The sequence below is a fragment of the Phasianus colchicus genome, chromosome 6 (genome assembly GCF_987193195.1).
Source record: "Phasianus colchicus chromosome 6, bPhaCol1.hap1.1, whole genome shotgun sequence".
In the NCBI taxonomy this organism is placed as follows: Eukaryota; Metazoa; Chordata; class Aves; order Galliformes; family Phasianidae; genus Phasianus; species Phasianus colchicus.
Window position 1 is genome coordinate 4839785 of NC_143441.1, and position 24785 is coordinate 4864569.

The 24785-nt window shown below is 48.3% G+C and overlaps 1 protein-coding gene, 1 long non-coding RNA gene and 1 pseudogene across 4 annotated transcripts; all 3 read right to left on the reverse strand.

The window, feature by feature from the left end:
- Positions 1 to 756: 756 nt before the first annotated feature.
- Positions 757 to 9603, reverse strand: LOC116241249 (rho GTPase-activating protein 32-like). Its single transcript, XM_090142238.1, has 6 exons — positions 9533 to 9603; positions 5094 to 5239; positions 2693 to 2936; positions 1625 to 1693; positions 1412 to 1483; positions 757 to 1319 (listed from the first exon to the last, which is right to left on the reverse strand). The coding sequence occupies exons 2-3, from the start codon at positions 5179 to 5181 to the stop codon at positions 2731 to 2733; spliced, it is 294 nt and encodes a 97-aa protein (XP_089998364.1). The 5' UTR covers positions 5182 to 5239; positions 9533 to 9603; the 3' UTR covers positions 757 to 1319; positions 1412 to 1483; positions 1625 to 1693; positions 2693 to 2730.
- Positions 5214 to 18152, reverse strand: LOC149917374 (uncharacterized). 3 transcript variants are annotated; one of them, XR_016467605.1, is made up of 9 exons: positions 17915 to 18152; positions 16996 to 17109; positions 16543 to 16631; positions 16017 to 16055; positions 13867 to 14025; positions 12659 to 12789; positions 11631 to 11714; positions 10318 to 10380; positions 5214 to 6616 (listed from the first exon to the last, which is right to left on the reverse strand). It is a non-coding gene; the product is annotated as an uncharacterized LOC149917374 (long non-coding RNA). The 3 variants fall into 3 exon arrangements; XR_016467606.1 differs by lacking the exon at positions 16543 to 16631; XR_016467607.1 differs by lacking the exons at positions 13867 to 14025; positions 16543 to 16631.
- Positions 7424 to 10311, reverse strand: LOC149917375 (uncharacterized; annotated as a pseudogene).
- Positions 18153 to 24785: the final 6633 nt, after the last annotated feature.

The following is a 24785-nucleotide window of genomic DNA, read 5'->3' on the forward strand; positions in this document are numbered from 1 at the left end:
GGTGCCTAAGAGCCTTTTCTTAATGGGTTTACAATCTAGTCTAGGTAAACAGGTAGGCATACACAAATCTTTGCACGTGCCAAATTCATCAAAACCTTTACTAGGGCATGATTTACTAAAAGAACTGCAAACTGAAATAAAGTTTAAAGGAAAACTGGAATTTGAGGTAAAAAAGAGCAGTTAATGAAGGTGCTTAGTTTAGCATTAATCATTACCCCTGCTGGGACCAGAACACAGAAGAAGTAAGGGATGAAGTTTATCCTGGGCTGTGGGTAGTAGAATCCCCAGGTTGGACCAAGAATGCAGCACCAAAAGGATTCAGAATAAAGCAGGGAGCTCAGCTGGTTCGGATCAAGCAGTACTCTCTCAAATCCAAAGACATGGATGACCTGATAGCTACCAAAACAAAGGAGGTAATGTGTAACATGGACAATTAGCTTACTAAACTTCCTCAGGCTTAATGGCTATTGACTTTCTCCACAGAAAGCCCAAGTGGCACAGCCACAAGTAACCGATTTGCAGTATGGAATCGCTGCGGGATCCCCAACCCTAGGAAACAGCAAGAAAGGAAACAGCCAGACTGGAACCTCAAACAGCTGAGGAGCTACAGATTTTCCTAAGGATGACAAGGTGGTGCTGCCTACAGCCATGGAATACTGCTAAAGCCCCTCTATGCCCTTTTGAAATCCTGTCCAAAGGTCCTCATACAGGTTGAGGAAGACAAATATGAGGAAGGCTTAACTGTGGCAATTAGACATGGACTCTGTTGTTGGTGCAGAACAAAAAAAGACCTTTTATTGCGGGTGATGAACTTTAACAATGTGTACTTGGTCAAGTGCCTTATGAAACGTGACCCTCTCGCCATATTTGGCAGTGCTGGATCTTCCTTCCTGCCCTGATGTAGATGGCACGGGAGCTGGGCTCGTCCCTCTGGTGCCATTCCACGGCACCCAGTCTGTGTTGTTGTGAGTGTTGGACTGAGGCACGGCTCTGTCAGCCTCATCTCACATCTGCTGTACCCCAGCAGCGTCTCCCAGTAGTCGGTGATAAGGATGTGCAGTCTGTCAAATACTTGGGTGCCTGCCAGGCGTTACATGGAACCACCGCAGCACGGCTCTGAGTGACCCCTTCCTGCTGTGCAGGCTACGGCTTGTCCACACATGAACATCAGACCTCAGCTTCCCATGTCTCACGGTGAACAGACTGAAGTATGCCTACCACACGCTGCCTTCTCCATTTCCTTCAGCAGTTCCTTTAGGAGATGGGACGAGCCTGGGAGTTTCTTCCTCCTTTGGGTTCATCCTTTCCTCTTTCCTGACCTGTACAGAATGTATGAAGTCAAATATCAACGTGCATGAAGTTTTGGAGACCAGTGGTGAGTCAGCGGAGTCAGTAAAGACAAACTACTCACTGCTGGGATTCCAGCTGGGCTCCAGCACAGGAGGAAACGAACGACTGGGCAAAGACAGCCACGGGGGCACTTCTGCAACCAAAGACCCATGAAAAGTTTCACTTATACACCACAGCATCACTGAAGAGGAGAGCATTAGAGGGAATTGTGCCATGAAATGGCACTGAAATGGGCAGTGAAAGCTCTCGCAGGAATTACAAAGCCATGACTTACCCATGCCTTCCGCCAGAGTTTTGGTCCCAGAGCTCAGAGCGGATCCTGGATCACCTGCTCCAGTCACATCTGCAAACAAACGCAGGACAGAGCAACCCCCATTAAACATCCTTCCAGGCAGAATGACAGAGGATGCAATTAAAGCCAGGGATTCCTTCACAACACTATTCTCTCCCTTCCACACAGGAAGGTAACCTTCCCACTGAAATGTGGCAGCTCTCCCAGTAAAGAAATACTCATGGCTCGACTGTGCATGCCCTTCAAGGCTCAAACAGGCTCAGAAGGTCTTGAGAGGATCTTAAGTAAAATTGCATCCAAGTAAACTGGGAGAGCATGAGCACTTCTGCCTCCAAGGAAACAGACACAACTTACATGCCCAATGCTTATGCATCTTCTCACTCCTTTTGTCTGGCTACCTTGTGACAATAAGCCCTGTTTAGTGTTTATTTCTTATATTTGTATTATTTGTTGAGTAATAGCTTCCAGCACGTGCACCCAAGCAGAGAGCAGTTACTGAGTGAGGTGGTCAGAAGGGCAGCAGCTCCTGGTGGCCACGTGCAGGGGCTTCTCAGCCACAGATGCCAGCAAGGTGTGGGCACAGCCAGTAGAACAGCTCCTGTTGGTAATTTTTGGTCACAGAGCACTGCAGTGTGCGGAACAAAGCCAGCAGCCTGTCCCTTCAGAGACCCCTGTCAGGTGGGGCTGGGGCTGCAGCAGGCCTGCCTCTTCCCAGTCTTAGCAAACAGCAAGTCAGTCCAACAGCTCTGCTTAGAGTAGAACCAGAATTTATTTCAGGCACGTGGTCCTGAAATCTGGAAAACCCTGATGTTTCCAGGTGCAGGTAGTACTGGCAAGCAGAGACATCAGATGGCTCTATACACCTCGTGACCTGCCTGACAGGAAAGGAACGGTGCCATTGTGTGGCTAAACTGAGCCCATCAGGCAGTCATAAGTTAGTGGAGTCCTCAGAGTCCAAAGTGAGTGGAAGTTTGCTACAACACTTCATGCCTGGTTAAGGTAACTTAGTTTCAGCAAGTTTTGCATTAGTAACAACGGAAAAAAACCCACCAAACAATTATGATAGGTGCTGCAAAAGAAACTCCTCTTCATCTTTTGGATGGAAAGTCAATGACTGTGTGGAATTTCCCCTGGAAAGCTGCAGGGCCTTCTTCCACTTCAATGTCTCTGCTGTCTGACACAACGGGAGAGCTGCTGTGGCCTCGTGTCCGTGCCTGTGCCTCCTCCAGGGTGAGCAGCTTGGTGGGAGGAGAAGAAACCCACAGGGACTTGGGCCACAATTCAGAACTGTGTCCTGTAAAGGAAAACCACAGAAAAGATGGAGGATCAGCAAGCAGCAGCACGGCCAACACCGCTCTGGGGGAGGTGCTATATTTTTCTAAGACTTGGTTATCCTAGTCACTGGAGGATGATGTCAAAATAACCATTTTGTCACAGGTATGTTTATGGCAAAGGACATACTCATAATTGAGAGCAACTTACTGTATTTAAGCAAGCAAGCGAAACTCCTAAGAAGTGAGGACAGGTCAGTCAGAAACCTTCACTGCCTTACTTGTATCAAGCTTTGTCTGCATGCAAAATATTGTCATGATAGTGACAGTTTTCTTCTTATGAGGTCTGGGTTTGGTCGCTCTCAGCATCCAGCAACAGGAAACACTGCAAACGAGTGCAGCAGCTACAACCCAGTGTGCAGGTGGAGACCTGAACAGAGAACTGAATCTGGCTGTGTCTTGCTCTTGGCCTGCTTGTTTTTGGAGACAAACTTTTAAACTTCTACCAAAGTAGCTCACAGTGCCAGCTGCTAGGATCTCTGAAGCCTCTCAGTGCAGGGCAGTGCAGGTGAGCATGAGGAGTCTGCTCTAAGAGCTGTCCTTCTTTGCTACTGCTTACACAGCAAGCATTTATATGGCCATTCCCATGCGATAAGAGGTGAGGGAGGGAAGTGTATCATCCCCCTCACATCAATATCCTGGTTGGATCCATTCCTACCACTTCTCTCTTTAACATCACAGCTCCTGGGTAATGTGTGCACAGCCTCACGTGTTTGTCAGCTGTACCTGAGTAGCCAGGCTTTGGGCCAAACGGTATACAGACATCCAACTAGACTAACTTGGGGTGCCTTAAAGCAGGCTGGGGAATGCTGTCCCCTCTTGAAGGCTGGTCCAGGTTGAGATGCTGTGCTCAGAGCAGCCTTGCCAAAGCAGTATTGCCAAGCTCAGCTGATACACTGTGACATTCCCTGACCCTTCTGCTTGTGGGGAAGCCGACAATGTGAATGTCTGAATCACTAAACAACTAGTCAAGCTGATATGCTCCATTCTACAGCCTGGATCATTGTATGGCTCAGGTGCTTTGCATGTCAATTTTCCCCTGGCAGAGCTCAGCCTGCTGTGGGCTGTTCCTATTTAGCCAAGCTAACCCCTACATCCTGCTGACATAAAAACTGCCTTCCAGTAGGAACAAAAGCTGCACTTACAGCAACTGTGCTATCCAAAGAAGAGCAACACTTGTATAAAATGGGAAGCAGCAAATATTCTCAAAAAGCACCTATCTAGACTCCACCAGTGGCAATAATTGCAGTGACTGTGCAAATTTCATTGGAAGGTCAGGGTATCAAAGTAGATGGAACAAACTTAGCACTGCTTTGGAATAATAATTGCTTGTGCTCTTCACACTTACTCATCTAACGTACAGAGGAAACTTTCTTCCTGGTGCAAATCTGTTTCTTTCTACTGGACCATGTGCACTTCTGGTCTTAGCAGTTACTCAAGGAAAGCTGTAGGTTCTGGGGCTGGGCACAAACATGTTGCAGTTATTTCCTCACTCTTAGCACCTAAGCTGTGGCTCATCTGAAAGCCACAACTCTGCAGTGCAGGCAGAGAAGTGGGAAACAGCTGCACGGCCCGTGCAGTCGTTGCCATGCAACTGGACAGCCCTGCTGATTAACCGATAGAGACTGTGCAGAAGAAACATCCAGGAAAGCAGCTGTCAGAATATCTCACATTAAGAGCAAGACTTCTGTTTCTCAGCATCAATGCTAATGAATACCAAGAGCTTTCTTTAAATCTGCTGATTGCTATTTGTCTTCTAAGATGCTTGTAAGGATCAACATTGAGTCATACTGCAAGACAGCTCTCAAGTGGGAAAGCACACAGAAGCATTGAAGAAAGTGATTTTAGAAAGAAAAGAGAGAGTAGGGAGAAAGATTAAGTTACTCTGTACAGACTGTCAGTGTGAGGACATAACAGCAGCAGCCAAACTTTCAGCTGTATATTCTCGTAGGGCTTCCCAGAAAGATACTGGTAGCCACATTTGCCATATTCTTACATCAGCCCAGAAGTCTGTTGTCTCCTCGACAGTAGAAGCATATGTCAAGTATGATCTCTTGGTGGAGATCTGAATTTGATCAAGGTGTCTGATCAAGGTAAAGCTAATGGAGGAAGACACTCACCTGCTCCATCTCCAATGAGCGGGCTGGATTTGGAGCAGAAGAGGACATCTGAGTGGTTCAAGATGAATTCCACAACAGCTGACTGCATCTGCACCTCCACAAAGGCAGCTCTTCCGCTGATGCAGGCAGACTCACTCTGCTGTGACCTGAAAAAAAATAGATGAAGTAAAACTGACAACAGACAGAAGACTGGGAAAACACCTCTGGCTGTGCAAAATGTGTTGATTTTGGAGGGGAGGGTCTACAAAGGCTGCATGTGTTTATTTTGAGGTTTCTTTTCAGCACTGTTTACAAGATATCAAGCACGAGCCCACTCTGGTGCACATCAGCGTGCCCCTGTTTCAATTCTGAATGACACTGGCCCAACACATACTGACTTCTTTTGGAGCCCAGCACGCCTTTTGCGTCTCTGAAAATGATGCAGGGACATTTTCTTCAACATTCCCTTAAGGATGCTTTGTTTACCAACGCTTCAACAAGGTTTATGGGTAATGAACAGAAAAGTACAGAATCTAAGGGAGTGATCTGTGTGACATCTGGGTGCTGGAGCTGGTGGCACCATGCAGAGCAGCAGCACAAGGGCTGTTTGCAGGGAGCTGATCCAACCCCTCCAGGCTGACGCCTCTGTGTCAGCAGTGACTCTGGGGCTTTTCACAGGGGACTGAGCACACTAATTTTGCAACTCATGCTTCTCTGTGTTTCTTCTGTTGCTGTTGCCTTGGTCAGTAAGTAACTGCACTGCATTTATTCTACACCCTGCTTGCAGAGGCTCATTCAGGCAGAGCTGCCCTAACAAGAAGCAGCAGCAGCAAAGGCCACCCACTGAGGCCACGCACTGGTACATCTCCAGCATCACAGCCCGGTACAGCAGCGCCCCTTCCTCCCTGCTGACATACAGGGCCACCTCTGCAAAGGGCACAGGCTCCTGCAAGTGCTCCTTGCTGGGCACAGCCAAGGCAGCTTGGAGAGGAGAGAAACTCCCGTCCCAGCGGCTTCTCTCTTCCCAGCACACAAATGCTGGCTGAGGACACCTCACTCTCTCTCACCCTGCTCTCCCATCTCCTGCTCCTTGCCCTCTCCTGGCTCCTTCCCCAAGCCCCTGCCTGAGATGGACATGCTGTGGCCAGTTGCTGCTCTGCGCTGCTGCAGGCAGATGTTAAACTGGAGCCTGCTGGGACAAGAGAAACAATAGGCAGGAGAGGTGTGAGGGAATGCAGCAATCCCTGCCCAACCCCCACCCTCACCAGCCCACCTGCAGGGCATTGCCTCGGGGCAAAAGCCAGCTGGGACTCAGACCAGCAGCACTGCTCTTACCAGGCTTCCTTCCCAGCAAAGCCAGATTATGGTGCACTCCCCCCTCGCCCTTTCTTCCTTCCTTCCTCCCTCAGTCTGGCACAGGAAGACAGTGAGCAACACTCCTGGTTAATTCAGATTAGTGATCACAAAACTGTCTCACACTGGGAGTCTGAAAGAACTCACAGCAGACCTCTGGCTCAACAGCTGAGGGTCAACTGAGCACATGCCTAAAAACAAAGTACAGCAATGAGTCAATCATCTTACCACCAAAATAGAGAGCAGCACAAGCACCTCTTAAGCTCTCCTGCACAGCAGCAGGCTGCAGGACGAGCTCTCCCCTTGAGCAGGGATGCCTCTTAAGATCACGCCTGCACAGAGATGCTTTCCACCTTGATGTCAAGACACCTTGCTGGTACAGATCCTCAGTAAGTGACTAAAAGTTTGAGCTTTATCAGCTTCACTAAGGTTATATCTTTGATTGTGCACATAGGATCCCTTAGACACAAACTCCTGAACGCGTCTGGGACTAGGAGTGGATCCAGCTGTGCTGAGGAACCTTACCTCTGTGGTTTGAAGAGTTCAGACAGCAATGGGGTTTGCTCTGATCCCCATGACACAGCAGGAGAGCGTCCTGTAGGTGTGTGTGTAACCCTGTCCACTATATGGAAAACAACTAAGTGTATCCAGCCATCTCCACTCTTGTTAAGTCACTTTATATCTACTACAGCATGTCTATGTTCATCAATAAATACATTCCTGCTTCCCCCTTAGGAGTGTATATTGTAGCTGTATCTATCTGTTATCAATTGGTGAAGGCTGCATGATAGCAACTAGGGACACTAACTATTATAAGATTCATGGAGTGAATGCCACTCCCAAATTCTTACATGAATGGGCTCATGAGACTGAGAGCCCATTATAATTAAGAAACAAGGGACCGTCAGGAGCCAGCAAGGGATAAAAGAGGGAAAATGGTATTATCTGTTACATATGAAGTAAGGGAGAACGTAAATGAATGGTACAGGAAGCAGAAACAACAACAAAGATTTATTTACTTCTTTTTAATAACCTACAGATATTGATTTTGCTTGGGTTTGTGCCAGGCACTCAGAACTGTGCCACACACTGTGCACAGGGGTGGATATGGAAATGCATCGTATTGCGTAGCTACAAATCTGGGAGTCTGTACTCTTAGTGAGAAAACAGAATCACCACACATTTGAAGCCCAGAATCATCACAGAATCAAAGAATCTAGAATTGGGAAACAATCACAGAATCTGAAATAACACAACTTACACTCACAGGAGCTAATATCCTCATAGCATCCTCATACAATCCTCAAACTCCAGAATCCTAGACTCTACTAACCCCATAATAACCCCACAGTATTGAATCACATTTTGTTTCCTCACTCCCACACAGGGAAACTTTCTATAGAGCAACCTCACAACTGATGCTGTCAGTCAGCATCACCCAGCACTCCTTATGGAACGGGTTATCTAGAATATCAAACCACCGCCAGTCACAAGTGCTCAGAGGTTCTTCCTCAAAAGATGAACTTTTAACACTGTTTTTCATTCTAATTTGGATACGGGCAGGGAACTGAGGCCCAGACTCTTTATGAAAGGAATCCAATACCACTGTGCCCTTCACAAAACCTCTCCCCTTTCCACAACACAGGGGAATGGGGAAAGGGAACCTTCATCCTGGCTTTCCACCACCCCTCAGGTCAGTCCCGGGGATATGTGGGACCCTCCTGGAGACACTGGGAGCCCCCAGGCTGTGGACATGGCCAAGAGGCACCCAGGGTGACAGAATGAAGCCACAGCTTGGGGACACTGGCCAGGTGCTGGAGACTTTCAAATGGCAGGACACAACCACAGCCTGGGGATACGAGCGGCAACAAAAGGGACTTTGCTCAGACCACTGGGACAACAGTGCCACGCGTGAACACGCTGCCACCCGCCTAGTGAAAGTCATGTCCTTGCTGCAGCTGTGTCCCCAAAGGGCTTTATTTGGTGCCACAAACCTCAGATCCCCTAAACAGGGCAAAACCACAGAATTCCAGACCAAGCAATTGTCAGGAGCTTCCATTTGGTGACAACGTCACTGTGAGGCCAAGGTCCCCACAGGCCAGGTGACCCCGCTGAGACACCGAGTGATCAGTGGCAGCGCTGCTGATGGCAGCATCAGCTCAAGGGGACACAGCACTGGAAATGCAGCAACAGTGAGAACACCATCAGCGACAACCACAACCCTCAAGTCCATTGGACGCAGTGCTGGAGGTTAGAGACAGTGACACTGCAACAACGACGCCAGGAGCTCCCCACGGCTGCCAGAACTGCCCCACCAGTGTTCCCACTCTCACAGCTCCCGTGGATGTCGGGCAGCAGGCGGTGATGGTGGCCACGGTGGCAGACACAGCACGCAGCTCACGGCACACCAGGCACAGGCAGCGCACGGTGGCAGCTGCCTCAGCTTGGGCTTGGCCCAGAGGCCCCCCAGGCCTTCCAGCAGCCGCGCAGCCCCACCGAAACTGCGCCCCAGTGCCTCAGCCATCGCGCCCCGCAGCCGCCCCTCGCCCGCCCCCAGCCGCTGCTGCAGCAGCGAGGGGCCCCCCGGGACACCCCTGGCAGCGGCACTCGGGCCGCACTGTCCTCTTCCTCCTCCTCCTCGGTCTCCGACGCCTCCCCCGGGACCTTCAGCCCCGTTGCGGGGGTCCCGGCCGCGCTCCCGCCCGTCTCCGGCTCTGAGCCGCTCTCCGCGGCCGCGCCCAGCACCAGCGTGGGGGGAAGGGGCACGGCCACGGTCTGCGAGAGGGGAACAAAAGGGAGGAGAACGGCCCCACCGGGCACGGAGACCGCCGGCCCCTTCTCCCGAGTCCCAGGGCAATACCCCGCACAACAGGCCCGTGCCCCCCGGGCCTCGTGAGAGCCCCGCTTCCCCACCCCCTTCCCAGCCCCACGGAGCCCCCAGAACACGGCCCGGCACCCGCAGCTCCAGGAGGACGCCTCGGATTCCCTTCCCAGCCCTACGTGACCCCCCACGCCCCAATAACACGACAGACCCACCGCCCAGCCCCGCGAGGACCCGCGTTTCCTCAGCCCCGCACCGCCGGCTCCCCGCCTCACGTGACGCTCACCACGGCCGCTGCGCGTCGCGCCGGATGACGTCACGCCTCCGCGCGCCCGGTACCCTGACTCGCCCTCGCTCGGACCGCGCACGCGCGGAGCGGGCACCCCGCGTGGCCTCGGTCGTCCAATCATCCATCCTCCCAAGCTTTAAGTGACAGCCAGGGCAGCCAATTGGCTCCGCAGAGACCAAGGGGCGGGCGGGCAGAACTCTCCCGAAAGAAGGGTCGTGGGGGCAGGGCGTACACATAACAGGCGGCAGCTCCATCATCACACCTCTCTTGCAATGCCTTTCCTAGTCACGGAATCACAGAATCAAGGTCTAGGTTGGAAGGAACCTTAAGAATCATGAATCTCCAAGCCCCCTGCCACAGGCAGGGCCACCAACCTCCACATTTAATACCAGCCCAGGCTGCCCATCCAACCTGGACTTGAACACCTCCAGGTTGAAAAGGCAGCAAGGTGGGCCCAGAGATAGAGAAGGACATCCACTACTGCAATATCACACTGCAACCATGTCAGTCATTACTCTCAAAGCGTGCATCAACTAAAAAGCTGCAGTGTTTGAGACCTACAAAACGATTTGCACTACCAGACTAATCAGCACGCATGAATACACATGAAAGACCACAAAGTTCCTCTCTGAAGAGATGAGTACAAGGTCCCTTAGATTACTTTCACATTCACTACTTCTTACTTTGTAATTCTGTATTGTAAAACAAAGAACAACATTTTTCTTGCAATACCAATTCTTAAAAGCAGTTTTACAATGGAGTATGAAAACTAATCCACTTACAGGATGGAGTTGCTCAAGAATACTAGAGTTTGCAGATTCAAAATCAAGCCTCGAATGCCACACCTGAAGAGTTTTCAGGAAATACAACAATAAAAGATAACATTAATAAATAAATAACCCAACACAGTCACATAATTTAAATTGACCTTGAAAGCTATCAGTGTCTAACTACTGTTATTTTAGACTTGTGGATCTCTTTAGCAGCCACCAATTTACTCAGCCAGCCATTATAAACCTTAATTTTTCATAACTATACAAGGGCTGATCCAAAAGGAATGCCTCCTATTTTATAATGCGGGCCCACAACATCACAGGTGGGCACTGGTGGGATGACAGCAGAGGTTGAACCTTCCTGCCAGCATTCAGTTACATTTCGTAGCCATGTGACAGATGGCAGCAGACTTCCAGAATGACAGCACAGCACCTGACATGGAAGTGCACATGAAGCACAGGGGTGTCACTGAACTCCTCCACAGTGCAAAAAATTGCACCCACTGACATTCATCAGTTCCTGCAGAACATTTATGAAGACCAACACGTGGATGTGAGCACAGTGAGGTGGTGGGTGGTGCGTTTCAGCAGTGGCAACAGCAATGCAAAAGACAAGCCACCCAAACAGCCAGATTTAACTTTGTTTTCTTTTTAAACAAGCACAGCATGCAGGCTCTCGTTCAACACTGGAAAAAAAAGCATAGCTAATGGTGGTGGACCATGTTGAATAACAGAGTTTTGTAGCTGAGAATTCACTCTATGTATCTGTTGTCATTCCTGTGGAAATAAACAGGAGTCATTCCTTTCAGAGCAATCTACGTACATCAATGAGCCATCATCCTAATAATGCAGTAATACTAATAGTAGGAACAGAAAAAAAACAGATGCTCAGAATCTCTTTTGTGGGGATGGAACAACAAAACCAACACTGCAGTCAGCTGCAGTTATTCCCCCAGGAATGAACTGATGCCAGTAGAAAGGTCGTGCCCACTTCCAACACTCAAACTATACCAGCATTTCAGAGCATGCAGCCTTGGAATAAACCCTAAGAATAAACCAAATTGCATCTCTGTTCCAGCAATTTTTTTCTTCAATATACATGAATAGACTGGGAGGTACTAATCCTACAAATTCAATTATACCATTGTGTCTTATGGTAAGAAGAAAAGCAGGATGTTTAAGACTTTGTCAGGCACAGAACCTCCAGCACTGGAGGTGAGCAATTCTGAATTCTCAGTGTCTTGTCATAATTTGTGTGCATGCACAAGAAACAGTGCAACTCACTTTACAAGAGCAACCAAGTGTATTCAAGGCATACTTACAAAAGACTCTGAGGTAGAAAGCTGCTTGCTGAGGTGAAGATCAGAAATGAGGCAGGGGAAGCCTGACAGATTGAGAGTGATTGTCTGAATAAAGAAAGGAACAGAAGGAATAGACGTTGTTAGAATCTATCAGACACCAATATTCATTTGAAAAACATACTGTACTCACAACAAAACATTCTACACTCACAAGTATAACCAGCCTGGCTGAGTGTGCTGAGATGAAATAAACAGAAATCAGAAGAGAATAATTGCATCTTAGTAAAAATATCTGTGATTTCTAGTCTGAGCAAATTAATTTCACATACAAAAATTATTTCCAACATGAAGTAACCACATTTCCAAAACAAATTCTACCCATGGAAGATTACAGAATTATACTAAAGCACATTTTAAAACATCAGTTCTGTGACAGACAGAGTAAAGAGACCAGAAAGAGAAAGTACAAAAGGGCTCCTCCCTGAGGAATAATTAACTACAGGAGGTAGAGCTGTTTGTTGGGGTTTTTAGTGTGAGTGAGCAGAGAAGAGGGATGTGACCTCAGGAAAGTCTTCAGTAACACGGAAATGGGAAGAGCTGCCCAGGTGTTCTGAACTGTTCAGATGATGTGGCAGCCATTTTCTTCAATGCTGTTACATATGCAGTAACGAGCAGAATGAAAATTAAGGCATTTGCCTTCATCTTAATGGCACTGTATGTGCCACCTCTCTGCAGAACTGCGGCACAAACAGCACAAGGCTACTGAAGAACAATTGCCAATCCACGTTTTCAGAAGACAGCATGATGAAATATTTCCCTTTTCCCATGCACAAAGAAATGCTGACTCAGGCAACAATCTCAAGAGGGATAAGAATACGGAGGTACTTCATTCTATTTTCTCAAACTGAAAGGTATCAAATGTCTGCTTAAGGATAAAATAAAATGAGCAAAAAAGAACATGGAAAGCACACTAACCTTGGCAGGCACTTCAGATCAAAATGCTCTAATAGCAGTAACTATAGCAGGCAGTAGCTTATTTCTGCACATACCTAGTGGTCAAATTTGCTTGCTATTAGATCTTTCTGCTTCCTATTGAACTAAGCCTTCTTCTTCTTCTTCTTCAAGGTATTCATCAGACTTTCCACAGAACTGCTTTCACGTTTTACAAAAAATAACACACCTAGAAAAAAAAAGACTCAATAAAGGTCTGTGACAATACAGGGATGCAAACTTCCTACCTGTCACACAAACAGGTGCAGCGCCCACCTTGAGGCTCTTGTGCTGTCACTGGCACACACTGACAAAGGGGAATCCTTCATAGCAATCAGCTGCTGTGTTACACAGTCATTCTGGGAAAATGGTTTGTTGTGTTTGTTGTTCATATGCATAGCACTACATCAAGTTAGTACAACTATCTACACCTCTTTCTCTCCACCACACCGTAGAGAAACAAACAGCTTTCTGGCTAAAAATAAAAATATCTTGCAATGCAAAAAGAATTTTCCCAGATAAAACAAGGGAAAACAATCCAACAAGCAACCTCCCTCCTTCCCCTCAACCCACCATCCTTCCCCCCACAGAACAGACAGAACAAACCCACAGGAAAGGAAAAGACAGCAAATCCACTTCCTGAAACAACTCCCAGTGTTGAGAACTTAATAAAGAAAAAACAATACATTCTCTGCCTGTATCACCACAAAAAGCTGCACATTAGATGAAACAAGTAACTGAGGGTTACAGCCTCCAGCTGTACCTCCTAACCAAAGCAGCTGGAAGAAAAAGTTAAAAAAAAGTCTGTTTGCTAGTCTGTTTTTTAGACTGGAGTCTCAGAAAGTTGTATAGATAACAAAACCTTCACACCTATTCTTTGTAACTGGAGACAAACAACCTGAGAGAGACCTTAAGAAACATACAGCTAGGTTAACTTTATTATGTTCTTTTCCTCCTGTGTTTTTCATGCTAGTTCTGAAGAACAGCCCCTTTTTGAATATATCTTCAGAATCTGAACGATATCTGAACTCAGCTGCATATGCCAAGGTGAAAACGTAACTAAAAATGCCCTACAACTTCCACAACCTTTTTCTCATAGCAGTTAAGGACAGCTGTCCTCACACTTCAGCATTTCTGAGTTCAGACTGACAGAGGAGAGCTGCAGTTCCTCTCTTGTCCTGATGCAACAGATGACTGTCTAAGGTACTGTACAACACATCCCTTACGCACACAGCTTTAAAAGCTATCAGCAGTGCACAACACTTACAAGCTCACGTTTCTGCTCACGCTGGTTTGCTTTTGGATCTGAGCCCAACATCCTGCACTGCTCCATCGCTGAAGGTACTGCAGTATCCCACAGCCCACAGTTCCTGCTGAATTAGTCAGGCTTTTGGCATTGGTTTTGTCCCAGGATAGAGAGGCCTACCTATTAAAAGGAGCACTTATCACAAAAAGAAAACTCAAAGCCTAGAAGTACAAACAGCTGCAGTAATTCCTCCAAACTGAAAGTGAAAAGCACGCTTGCTGTAGAATAATACCAGTAGAACAGAAAAGCTTGCATTACAGATCAATCTGTAATATACTACAGCATTCGCAGGAGTACAAGATTATTTCTTCAGAACACAGCAGCATAAGTAAACCTAGCTTTATGTACGTCACACCACCTCCACAGCTTGCTAAAGCAAAGCTTCATTCTGATATTGACCTTGGTGACCTGTAGCAGCAACCTTAACGTGCTAAAGGTGAAGCAGCGCAGTCTTGTACTGCCTTAGGCCAAGCTTTAAATATTTATTATCAACAGCAAGATACAGCACAAGGTCCCAACTGAAACATGCAGCTGCATTTACGGCTCAGCACCCAATTCAGCTCTTTTGCACACCTTGACAACAAGCTCAGCTGCAAAAGGCACGCTGGGTGGGCTGCAAGAGCTGCAGAACAATTCACTGACAGTAACCAACACAGAAGCAAAGCTCATTTCCTTCACAAGACCTCCTCCCTAATGAAGACCGCTGATAATACAAAGGTAACGAGCACATCGTACACATTTCTATCCAGAAGTCAGTAATCAGATGTAGTCTACCTCTGCAAAACATGACTGCTGTGTGACAAAACCCACAACAAGAAGATTAAGTCAGCTGGCTGCACACTTCCCAAACACTGCACTGCTATCATAACTAAATGGGAACTGAGAATCCAGACATTATCATAACAAAAAAGTAATCAAAGCCCCAGTGAGCTTCTGGATCTCACCAGTTTCTCTGAAAACGGAGAGCTCAATGCCTAAGGAAGTTTCTTTATACAATTCCTGCTTAGCTGTCCTGCTATAAACTTTGACCATAGATCAGTTTAATAGACTGATCACACACCCTTACATATAAATGAGGATAAAGTGTTTCAGAGGAGAGCACTCCCACTTTTCAGGAGCAGGCAGAATGTTATCTATGCCAGCCTCGTGAAAGACACTTCAGTTACAAAGGGTTTTTCCCTCCTAGCGTCACATCACATTTAACTCTTGTACACCATTTTCTGAATTATTCTGCTACAACTAACCACTGAATGAAATAGTTACAGATGCTGCCAAGGACAAATAACACAGCTGACCTTATACAGCATTCAAAACCTAAAAGAATTCTCTAATAGCCGCTGACTGACTGATTTTAAGCAGAAGGGACCCAATTTCTGCAAAGTTGTGCGTGGAGAGGAAAAAAAGAATCAGCAGTTTTCTTCACACTCAGCTTAACCCTTATTTTCTTTTGAGAAGAAATGCATTTCCTTCTTAGCCTCACAGCAGCAACAAGGACACGAATAATGAATACAGTAGAACTTATATTAAGATTCCACTTCAGCATAACATAACTCAAAGAGAAGTGAGCTTCCAAAGAGGGGTGTGCAGGGAAGGAAACAGTGACAGCACAGTGTTACCTGATGTGAAGTACTGTCTCTTTCCAACTCATGTTCTAAATGAGGTATTGACTTTTGCACAGTTAAAATACAGAGCTCTTACTTTATGGAAAAAGTAAATCAGACCATGAAACGATAACCTGGAGCCATACATCAATAATTAAAGGGCATCATATCCACTGGAACTTCACTTGAGAATCTGAAGGAATTCTGGACCTCTGACTTATAAAATAAGCTGCTTTCCAGACAGTAAGAAGATGAATTCATACGGTTCAACTGCAGCTTCCTTTAAAATGCCCTCCTTAGCATACACTGACTTACAAAGTTCAAAATAAAAGCTTCAGAAAAAAAAAAATCCAAGGATCCTGTGTTCCTGTTAGCACTTCATGCCTGCAGCTACCATGAGAGGTCAGGAAGCAAAGAAGTCATCAGGATGAAGGTTTCTTCTCTAGAGAAAAATCAGACAAGGGAACTTCAGAAGCACATTTCACTTTTAAGAAGGAAAAACAGACATACCTTCATCCATTTGCTATGAAATGCCCCTTCATTCCATATCTATAAAGCAAAAAGTAAACAGAAGTCAGTATCTGCTGATATACAAAGTAGTAGTGCATACACATAAATAAATATTTCACCTTCACTACTGAACTTTTTTATCAGCCCTCCAGGGAAATAATCTGTATGAAAATTCAAGGCAGGTGCTTATTTCTCTCATCCTTCAGCCCACAGCCTGCAGCCTTACTGAAAAGAATACTCATGCTGTCAGAGCTCTCTACAACGCTTGGCTTGTCACACGTTGTATGCTATTAACATTGTCTCTACAGCTTGGCAGACAACGCTTTTCACCACAATTTCACTTCAAGACGTGGTCATACAGAATGTCAGTAACAACATGAAAACAAGACATTACTTCAATACTTCACATGCAGAACTTATATTCTACTCTAAAAGCACAGCAAAGCAAAAACTCGTGTCAGACACACACCTCCCACCCCACCCCTCCAAGGTCCATTTCTCAAGCATCTCAAGCATCATGCCTTACCAGAGAGCAAGAGTGACACTGACTGAAACAGTCAGCAACAGGAAGGGAAACACTCCAGAAGTGATGGACTTTGTATGTACCTTCCCACTCTGCAACAGAAAGGGCAGACTTTCTCAGTGGGATGGGAACCGTAACTTGAGAAGCTTCACTGCAGACAGTGAAAATTCAGAAATGCAGCCCTAACAATAAATCATTTATATTCACCACTGTGATCAGGTCTAAGCATTAACATCGTTTGACATGAGAAGATCATCGCAAAGCCACTGCCTAGGATGCTATGCGACTTCAGAAAAGCACAAACAGTCTGCGAGAAGCATCAATGCAAGCATACCAAGTCCTAGAGCTTCCCTACCTTGTCTAGTGCGACATAAAAACATCGGTCCGTTAAAGTAATTAAGGGTCAGACGTGTTTGTTAGAACAAAGAGCATATAAACCCTAAGGCTTCGATTTACCAATCGGTTCAATTTTGAGGTTCCTCTCTTTAGCTTCTCTCATCAGCCACTGCCCACGGCCTCAGAAGTCGTTCTCATCATCTCCATAGCCCATCTCAGAGAACTCAGTGCCATCTAGGAAGGAGACAGACCTTTTAAAGACATTATAAAATTCTCTGTGTTGCTCACTGCCACACTATGCAGGCAGGCACACCGCTCCAGGTGGCTCACACATCCTTTCCTCTGTACTTCAAACCAAAACGAGCAGCGAAGGGAAGAAGCAAAGCTGCCACTCTTCATTCTCAGCGTGTTAACTTAGCATAAACGTTTGGGGATTTTTCCCTTTTTTGGGGGAGGGGAAGAACTCTGTCCCTTGCTATTTTAAAAATGGACTACACTTTCTTTTTTTTGCAGCAGAATGTGATCAGCTGTTGGGCATTTTCTATTCCTAAATACAGTAATGCTAAAACCTGTATTTATGACAGGTTTTTGTCCCAGCAACCACTGAGAAATTCACAGCATTAGGACCATAAGAAAAATAATCACCATTGAAAGTATAATTAGCAGATAACGTCCACGTGGTGACGTACGGGGGCAGAGAGAGTAAGGGAGAAAAAAAGCAGCATGAATTGAAATCCAGTTCCTTCTCAGATTTTGCTCACAGCGATCACAGACGCACTTTTACATCACGGGATGGGGGGGGGGGGGGGACGAGAGCACCGCCTTCGGAACGCGAGCGTAAATTTCCTTCACGAGTCTGCAGACACCAGCCGCGATATCTCTTGTGCCACGCGTGTGGCTGTGTGAGGCTGCACATCTCAGTGAAGGGAACACGGACGCCGTAACGCCGTTCGGAGGACGCTCGCTCTCCCCCCCCCACTCCGTCCTCCCCCCCCCCCACAGCTCTCCCTCCCCGCCCGCGCCCACCGGCCCCGCTCACCCCGCTGCCGCCGATCCCGGCCCTCCGGCACCGTAAGCGGCACCGACCCCGGGAGGCCCGGAGCCCGCAGGAGCCGACCGCACGACACAGCCAGCAGGAACGGACAAACCCGGCGCGCCGCCCGGCACCGCGCCGCCATCACGGCGCGCCGCCCGCCACGTGACCGCGCGACCCGGCCGCCCCCTGGGCAGGGCGGCCGCGGGGTGAAGCTGGCGGCCGCCATTTTGAGAAAGGGCACGGCAAGTTCAGAGCGGCAGGGGGGCGCTGAAGAGCGGGTGAAGCCGTCGAGGAGCCATGTTGGGTGTGGGAACGCTGCCGGGCGGAGGCGGCTGTTTGCAGCGCGGGTGCAAATATTAAAAAAAAAAAAAAAAAAAAAAAAAGCACTTTGGGAAATACCCGTGTGTAAAAGATGCCGCTTTTTAATCAAAATGCACGTATTCAAATGTAAATTGATTGTGAAAATGAAAGATGGAAGAGGGGACGTGCTGTACTCCTTTTTGTAAGAGGAGCGAATCAAAACACCAGGGAAGTCTCATGCTTTCAAGGTTATGCACAAAGCTGGCCTCAGAATTGGTGATGCTCTTTAGATTCCAGGCTGGGGCTGAAAGAAAATGCTTCTTCTGCTTTTCATGTTTTGGGGGGGACCTGAAACTGATTTCCATGAGTAAAGGTCCATGGCCTTGCACTTCATTACAAACTGAGCATTGTCATTCAAACAACAGAGAATGGCTCCTTGGTTTTTAAATGCTTTGAGTGTTTCACCAAACAAAAAAGACTGGGCAGGAGCTGACATTTCTTGTATTGGATTTGACTTAGTATACATCACTGGAGAGGTAAGTTCTTAAGGAGCAGTATGAAACAACAGAATTTAAGACACTGTAACCTGTTTTGTGGGCTTAGCAGTAACACAGCAGTAACTCCACAACGCTTTAGAAAAACAGGGTTCATTTGATTGCTGTCTCTGTAGAATGGGAAAGACATATTCCAGGATCTCCAGCTCACTCACACAGCACCAGTTCCTGCTTTTATTTCAGCATCTGTGAGCTAAATGTGGAAGTGGGTAGAAATCAGCCCCTGCACTCAAGACTAGAACATCACATTTCATAGAACAATATCATCCTAAAATGGTATCTGTGAGATACTCCAGCAAATCTCAATGTCTGTGCCTGCGGCAATATTTACAGATGCTCTTCTTCCTTCCTGATTTTGACATACACTTTTCAGTAGTCACAGGAACATGGAGTGGACAGCACAGACACTGCATTACCAGAAAGCGTTTCATTACCATATGTTAATTACAGAAGATTTAGGAAATTGTGAACATAAAAATGTAGACATCTTCCTTTCAATTTATCAGAGAACTGTGCGGTACAACTGCAACTTCTCCCAAGTCTATACTGCAGGAAGGATTCTTAAAAGACGACAAGAAAAAAAAAAAGCCTCTCCCTTTTTTCCTTAGGCTTTTGTTTTGTTTTGTTTTTAATAAAAAGCAAATAAAAGTGTAAAAAGAAGAGAAAGTCATCGAGGATTTCTGGGGATTGCTGGAATAAACTCTACCTAAGTTCAGCATTCTACATTACGTTTCTGTATCTTAGGAGTAGATCAGTGGCAAGTTCCAGGCAAGACCCAGCTGGCAAAGTGCAAGTTTTCAAGTATGGCTAGGAACTGCTTTGGCTCTTTGGCTGCCAACAGTCCACCGCCAGTAAGGTGACTTACTGAACTAGAAGCTAATTGACTATGCAATTAACTTCCAACGCTCATTATCACTTTGATATTTAAGGTACTTGTAAAACTGATGCATTTGTACTTAGGATTTCTCTGAAGTGAGAAAATACAACGAGTTCAATTTTCCAGATGAGTAGCTGGATGATGATTATCTGTTAATATACCTCTACATGTTAATTTTGGTAATGGTTTTCTTATACTAAGGACTAACAAGTCATCTTCAGTCCTTCAAGTCAAAGTGGCAAGGAAAAAAGCAGTGAAGGACATACACAACCCACTAAAGCAGCCAGTAACACAGTGCTTTGGGTGCAGTTCTGTTACCCAAAGCCTCCTGAGAAGATGAATGAGGAGATGAGGTGAGTGATGTCTGCGGAGCAAGATCCGCTCGGAAAAATTGACAAGTCCAGAAATACAAGGACCGAGCACTTTGCTCCCGCAGGCATTTGGAACACTGAGGGGATGACGTCACTGAGGGGTTTGACGTCACCTGGCGGCTGTCAGTTGCAGGTGGTGGTTGATGCCGGCAGGCAGTGCAGCCATGCCCGCTTCGCAGCCCACCCTTCGGGGTCGCTGCCACTTCGCCGACAGGTGCCAGAACGTGCGTGCCAGCGGCCGCTGGGGGCGCCCCTACCCAAGTATGTTTTGTTCCCACTTCTTGCTGCCTCGGGCGGCGCTGTGCGAATCGCGTGCCGTCTGCAATGCTTAGCGTCCCTTCTTCTTCGTTAGCAGGTCCCATCAGAGGAGCCGCAGCACGACGGCGTGCCGCTACCCAGAGATACGCAAACGCTGCCCGGGCATCCGTGCTCCAGCGCTTGAGACGACATGGAGGAAGACAGGGTAACAGCACCCAGACAAACACAGTCAGTAGCCAGCCCCCCATGATCCAGCAGATGGGAGGAGCTGTAGGAGGATGGGTTGCTACTACCCAGACAACCACAATTGCAAGCCAGCCCCCCATGATCCAGCAGATGGGAGGAGCTGTAGGAGGATGGGTTGCCACTACCCAGACAACCACAATTGCTAGCCAGCCCCCCATGATCCAGCAGATGGGAGGAGCTGTAGGAGGATGGGTTGCCACTACCCAGACAACCACAATTGCAAGCCAGCCCCCCATGATCCAGCAGATGGGAGGAGCTGTAGGAGGATGGGTTGCCACTACCCAGACAACCACAATTGCAAGCCAGCCCCCCATGATCCAGCAGATGGGAGGAGCTGTAGGAGGATGGGTTGCCAATACCCAGACAACCACAATTGCAAGCCAGCCCCCCATGATCCAGCAGATGGGAAGAGCTGTAGGAGGATGGGTTGCCACTACCCAGACAACCACAATTGCAAGCCAGCCCCCCATGATCCAGCAGATGGGAAGAGCTGTAGGAGGATGGGTTGCCACTACCCAGACAACCACAATTGCAAGCCAGCCCCCCATGATCCAGCAGATGGGAGGAGCTGTAGGAGGATGGGTTGCCACTACCCAGACAACCACAATTGCTAGCCAGCCCCCCATGATCCAGCAGATGGGAGGAGCTGTAGGAGGATGGGTTGCCACTACCCAGACAACCACAATTGCAAGCCAGCCCCCCATGATCCAGCAGATGGGAGGAGCTGTAGGAGGATGGGTTGCCAATACCCAGACAACCACAATTGCAAGCCAGCCCCCCATGATCCAGCAGATGGGAAGAGCTGTAGGAGGATGGGTTGCCACTACCCAGACAACCACAATTGCAAGCCAGCCCCCCATGATCCAGCAGATGGGAAGAGCTGTAGGAGGATGGGTTGCCACTACCCAGACAACCACAATTGCAAGCCAGCCCCCCATGATCCAGCAGATGGGAAGAGCTGTAGGAGGATGGGTTGCCACTACCCAGACAACCACAATTGCAAGCCAGCCCCCAATGATCCAGCAGATGGGAAGAGCTGTAGGAGGATGGGTTGCCACTACCCAGACAACCACAATTGCTAGCCAGCCCCCCATGATCCAGCAGATGGGAGGAGCTGTAGGAGGATGGGTTGCCACTACCCAGACAACCACAATTGCAAGCCAGCCCCCCATGATCCAGCAGATAGGAAGAGCTGTAGGAGGATGGGTTGCCACTACCCAGACAACCACAATTGCAAGCCAGCCCCCCATGATCCAGCAGATGGGAGGAGCTGTAGGAGGATGGAGTACCAGGACCCAGACAAACACAATCCCTAGCCAGCCCCCCATGATCCAACAGATGGGAGGAGCTGTAGGAGGATGGGGTTCTTCTACCTTCAGAAACACACACATTATGCGGCCAGCCCTGTTTAAGAACAAGAGAGGAGACATGTTCAACTACAAGAGAGGAGCTGTAGGAGGATGGGGAGACACTAGTCAGACAAATACAATCCTTATTCATCTACCTGTGCTCCAGCAGACGGGAGGAGCTGTAGGAGGATCAGGAGACACAAGTCAGACAAATACAAACCTTAGCCAGCCCTTCGTGATCCAGCAGACGGGAGGAGGTGTAGGAGGATGGAGTACCAGGACCCAGATAAACACAATCCCTAGCCAGCCCCCCATGATCCAGCAGACGGGAGGAGCTGTAGGGGGATGGGGAGCCAACGTTCAGACAAATAAAAATCTTAGCCAGCCACCTGTGCATCAGCACATGAGAGGAGCTGTAGGAGGATGGGGAGACACTAGTCAGACAAATACAACCCTTATTCATCCACCTGTGCTCCAGCACACAGGAGGACCTGTAGGAGGATCAGGAGACACTAGTCAGACAAATACAAACCTTAGCCAGCCCTCCATGATCCAGCAGACGGGAGGAGCTGTAGGAGGATGGAGTACCAGGACCCTGACAAACACAATCCCTAGCCAGCCCTCCATGGTCCAGCACACAGGAGGAGCTGTAGGAGGATCAGGAGACACTACTCAGATAAACACAATCCCTAGCCAGCCGCCCATGATCCAGCAGACGGGAGGAGCTGTAGGAGGATGGGGAGCCCACGTTCAGACAAATAAAAATCTTAGACAGCCACCTGTGCATCAGCACATGAGAGGAGCTGTAGGAGGATGGGGAGACACTAGTCAGACAAATACAACCCTTATTCAGCCACCTGTGTGTCAGCAGACGGGAGGAGCTGTAGGAGGATGGGGTTCTGCTACCTTCAGAAACACACACATTATGCGGCCAGCCCCGTTAAAGTACAAGAGAGGAGCCATGTTCAATTACAAGAGAGGGGCGGTAGGAGGATCAGGAGACACTAGTCAGACAAATAGAAACCTTAGCCAGCCCCCCATGATCCAGCAGACGGGAGGAGCTGTAGGAGGATGGGGAGACACTAGTCAGACAAATACAATCCTCATACATCCAGCTGTGATACAGCACATGCAAGGAGCTGTAGGGGGATCAGGAGCCACTACCCAGACAACCACAATTGCTAGCCAGCCCCCCATGATCCAGCAGATGGGAGGAGCTGTTGGAGGATGGGGAGATACTCCTCAGACAAAGACAAACCATAGACAGCCCCCCATGATCCAGCACAAGGGAGGAACTGTAGGAGGATGGGGAGACACTAGTCAGACAAACACAAACCTGATCCATCCAGCTGTGCTCCAGCAGACGGGAGGAGCTGTAGGAGGACAGGTTACCACAACTCAGACAACCACAATTGCTAGCCAGCCCCCCATGATCCAGCTCATGGGAGGAGCTGCAGGAGGATCAGGGGACACTACTCAGACAAATACAATACTTATCCATCCACCTGTGCTCCCACACATGGGAGGAGCTGTAGCAGGATCGGGAGACACTACTCAGACAACTACAAATCTTAGCCAGCTACCCGTGATTCAGGACAAGAGAGGAGTTGTAGCAGAACGGGGTGCTGGTATCCCAAGGAACAGAAATCTTATTCGGCCAGCCGTGTTCCAGTACAAGGGAGGAGCTGTAGGAGGATCAAATGCTTCTACCCAGATAGACAGAAACCTTAGCCAGACACCCATGATCCAGCACATGGGAAGAGCTGTAGGGAGATTGGGTGCCATTAGCCTTAGCCAGCCACCAGTATTCCAGCAGAAGGATGGAGCTGAAGGAGGATTGGGTGCTGCAACCCAGAGAAACACAGATCTTATCGGGCCAGCTGTGTTCCAGTACAAAGAAGGAGCTTTGGGAAGATCAAATGCTGCTACCCAGACAGACACAAATCTTAGCCAGCCTCCAGTGATCCAGCACAAGGAAGGAGCTGTAGGAAGATCAGATGCTGCTACCCAGACAGACACAAATCTTAGCCAGCCTCTAGTGATCCAGCACAAGGAAGGAGCTGTAGGAAGATCAAATGCTGCTACCCAGACAGACACAAATCTTAGCCAGCCTTTGGTGATCCAGCACACGGAAGGGGCTGTAGAAGGATCAAATGCTGCAATCCAGATAGACACAAATCTTAGCCAGCCTTTGGTGATCCAGCACACGGAAGGAGCTGTAGAAGGATCAAATGCTGCTACCGAGATAGACACAGATCTTAGCCAGCCTTTGGTGATCCAGCACAAGGAAGGAGCTGTAGAAGGATCAAATGCTGCTACCCAGATAGACACAAATCTTAGCCAGCCACCCGTGATCCAGTACATGGGAGGTGATGGAGGAGGACGTGTTGCTCCTGCCCTGAGAAAGATAAACCTTCTCCGGCCAGACTTGCTCCAGCACAAGGGAGGAGCTGCAGGAGAACGGGGCGCTCCCGCAGCCGTTATCCAGCCTCCTGTGCTTACAAAGAGCACATCAGGTGGCAGCCGTGATGGAGCAGGACCCTCTGGTGCCTCTGGTATTGGACCAGCAGGCAAGAAAAGCACAGTCTCCACGCAGAAACAGAAGGCGCGCTCTGCGTTAAGCAGTGCAGACCCGGGTGATGGCCACAGAGATGGACAGCGGAGAGTTTCGTAAGTGATGACCCTGTCCCCTGGGAAGCGCTCGCAAGGAGCTGCTTAAGTGCTTACTGGCTTCCTCTGGATAACGGAGAGGACATGTTCTGGAGGATGGAAGCTGGGACGTGTGGGGGGAACCATAGAAAGCACTGGGGTTTTGTTTCTCTTACAGACCTGATGTGATTTACTTGCGGTTCGATGATACGGTAAAACGCTTTGTTGGGACATCTGTGCGTCCAGCAGAGTGACTGTTGTGTCTTTCAC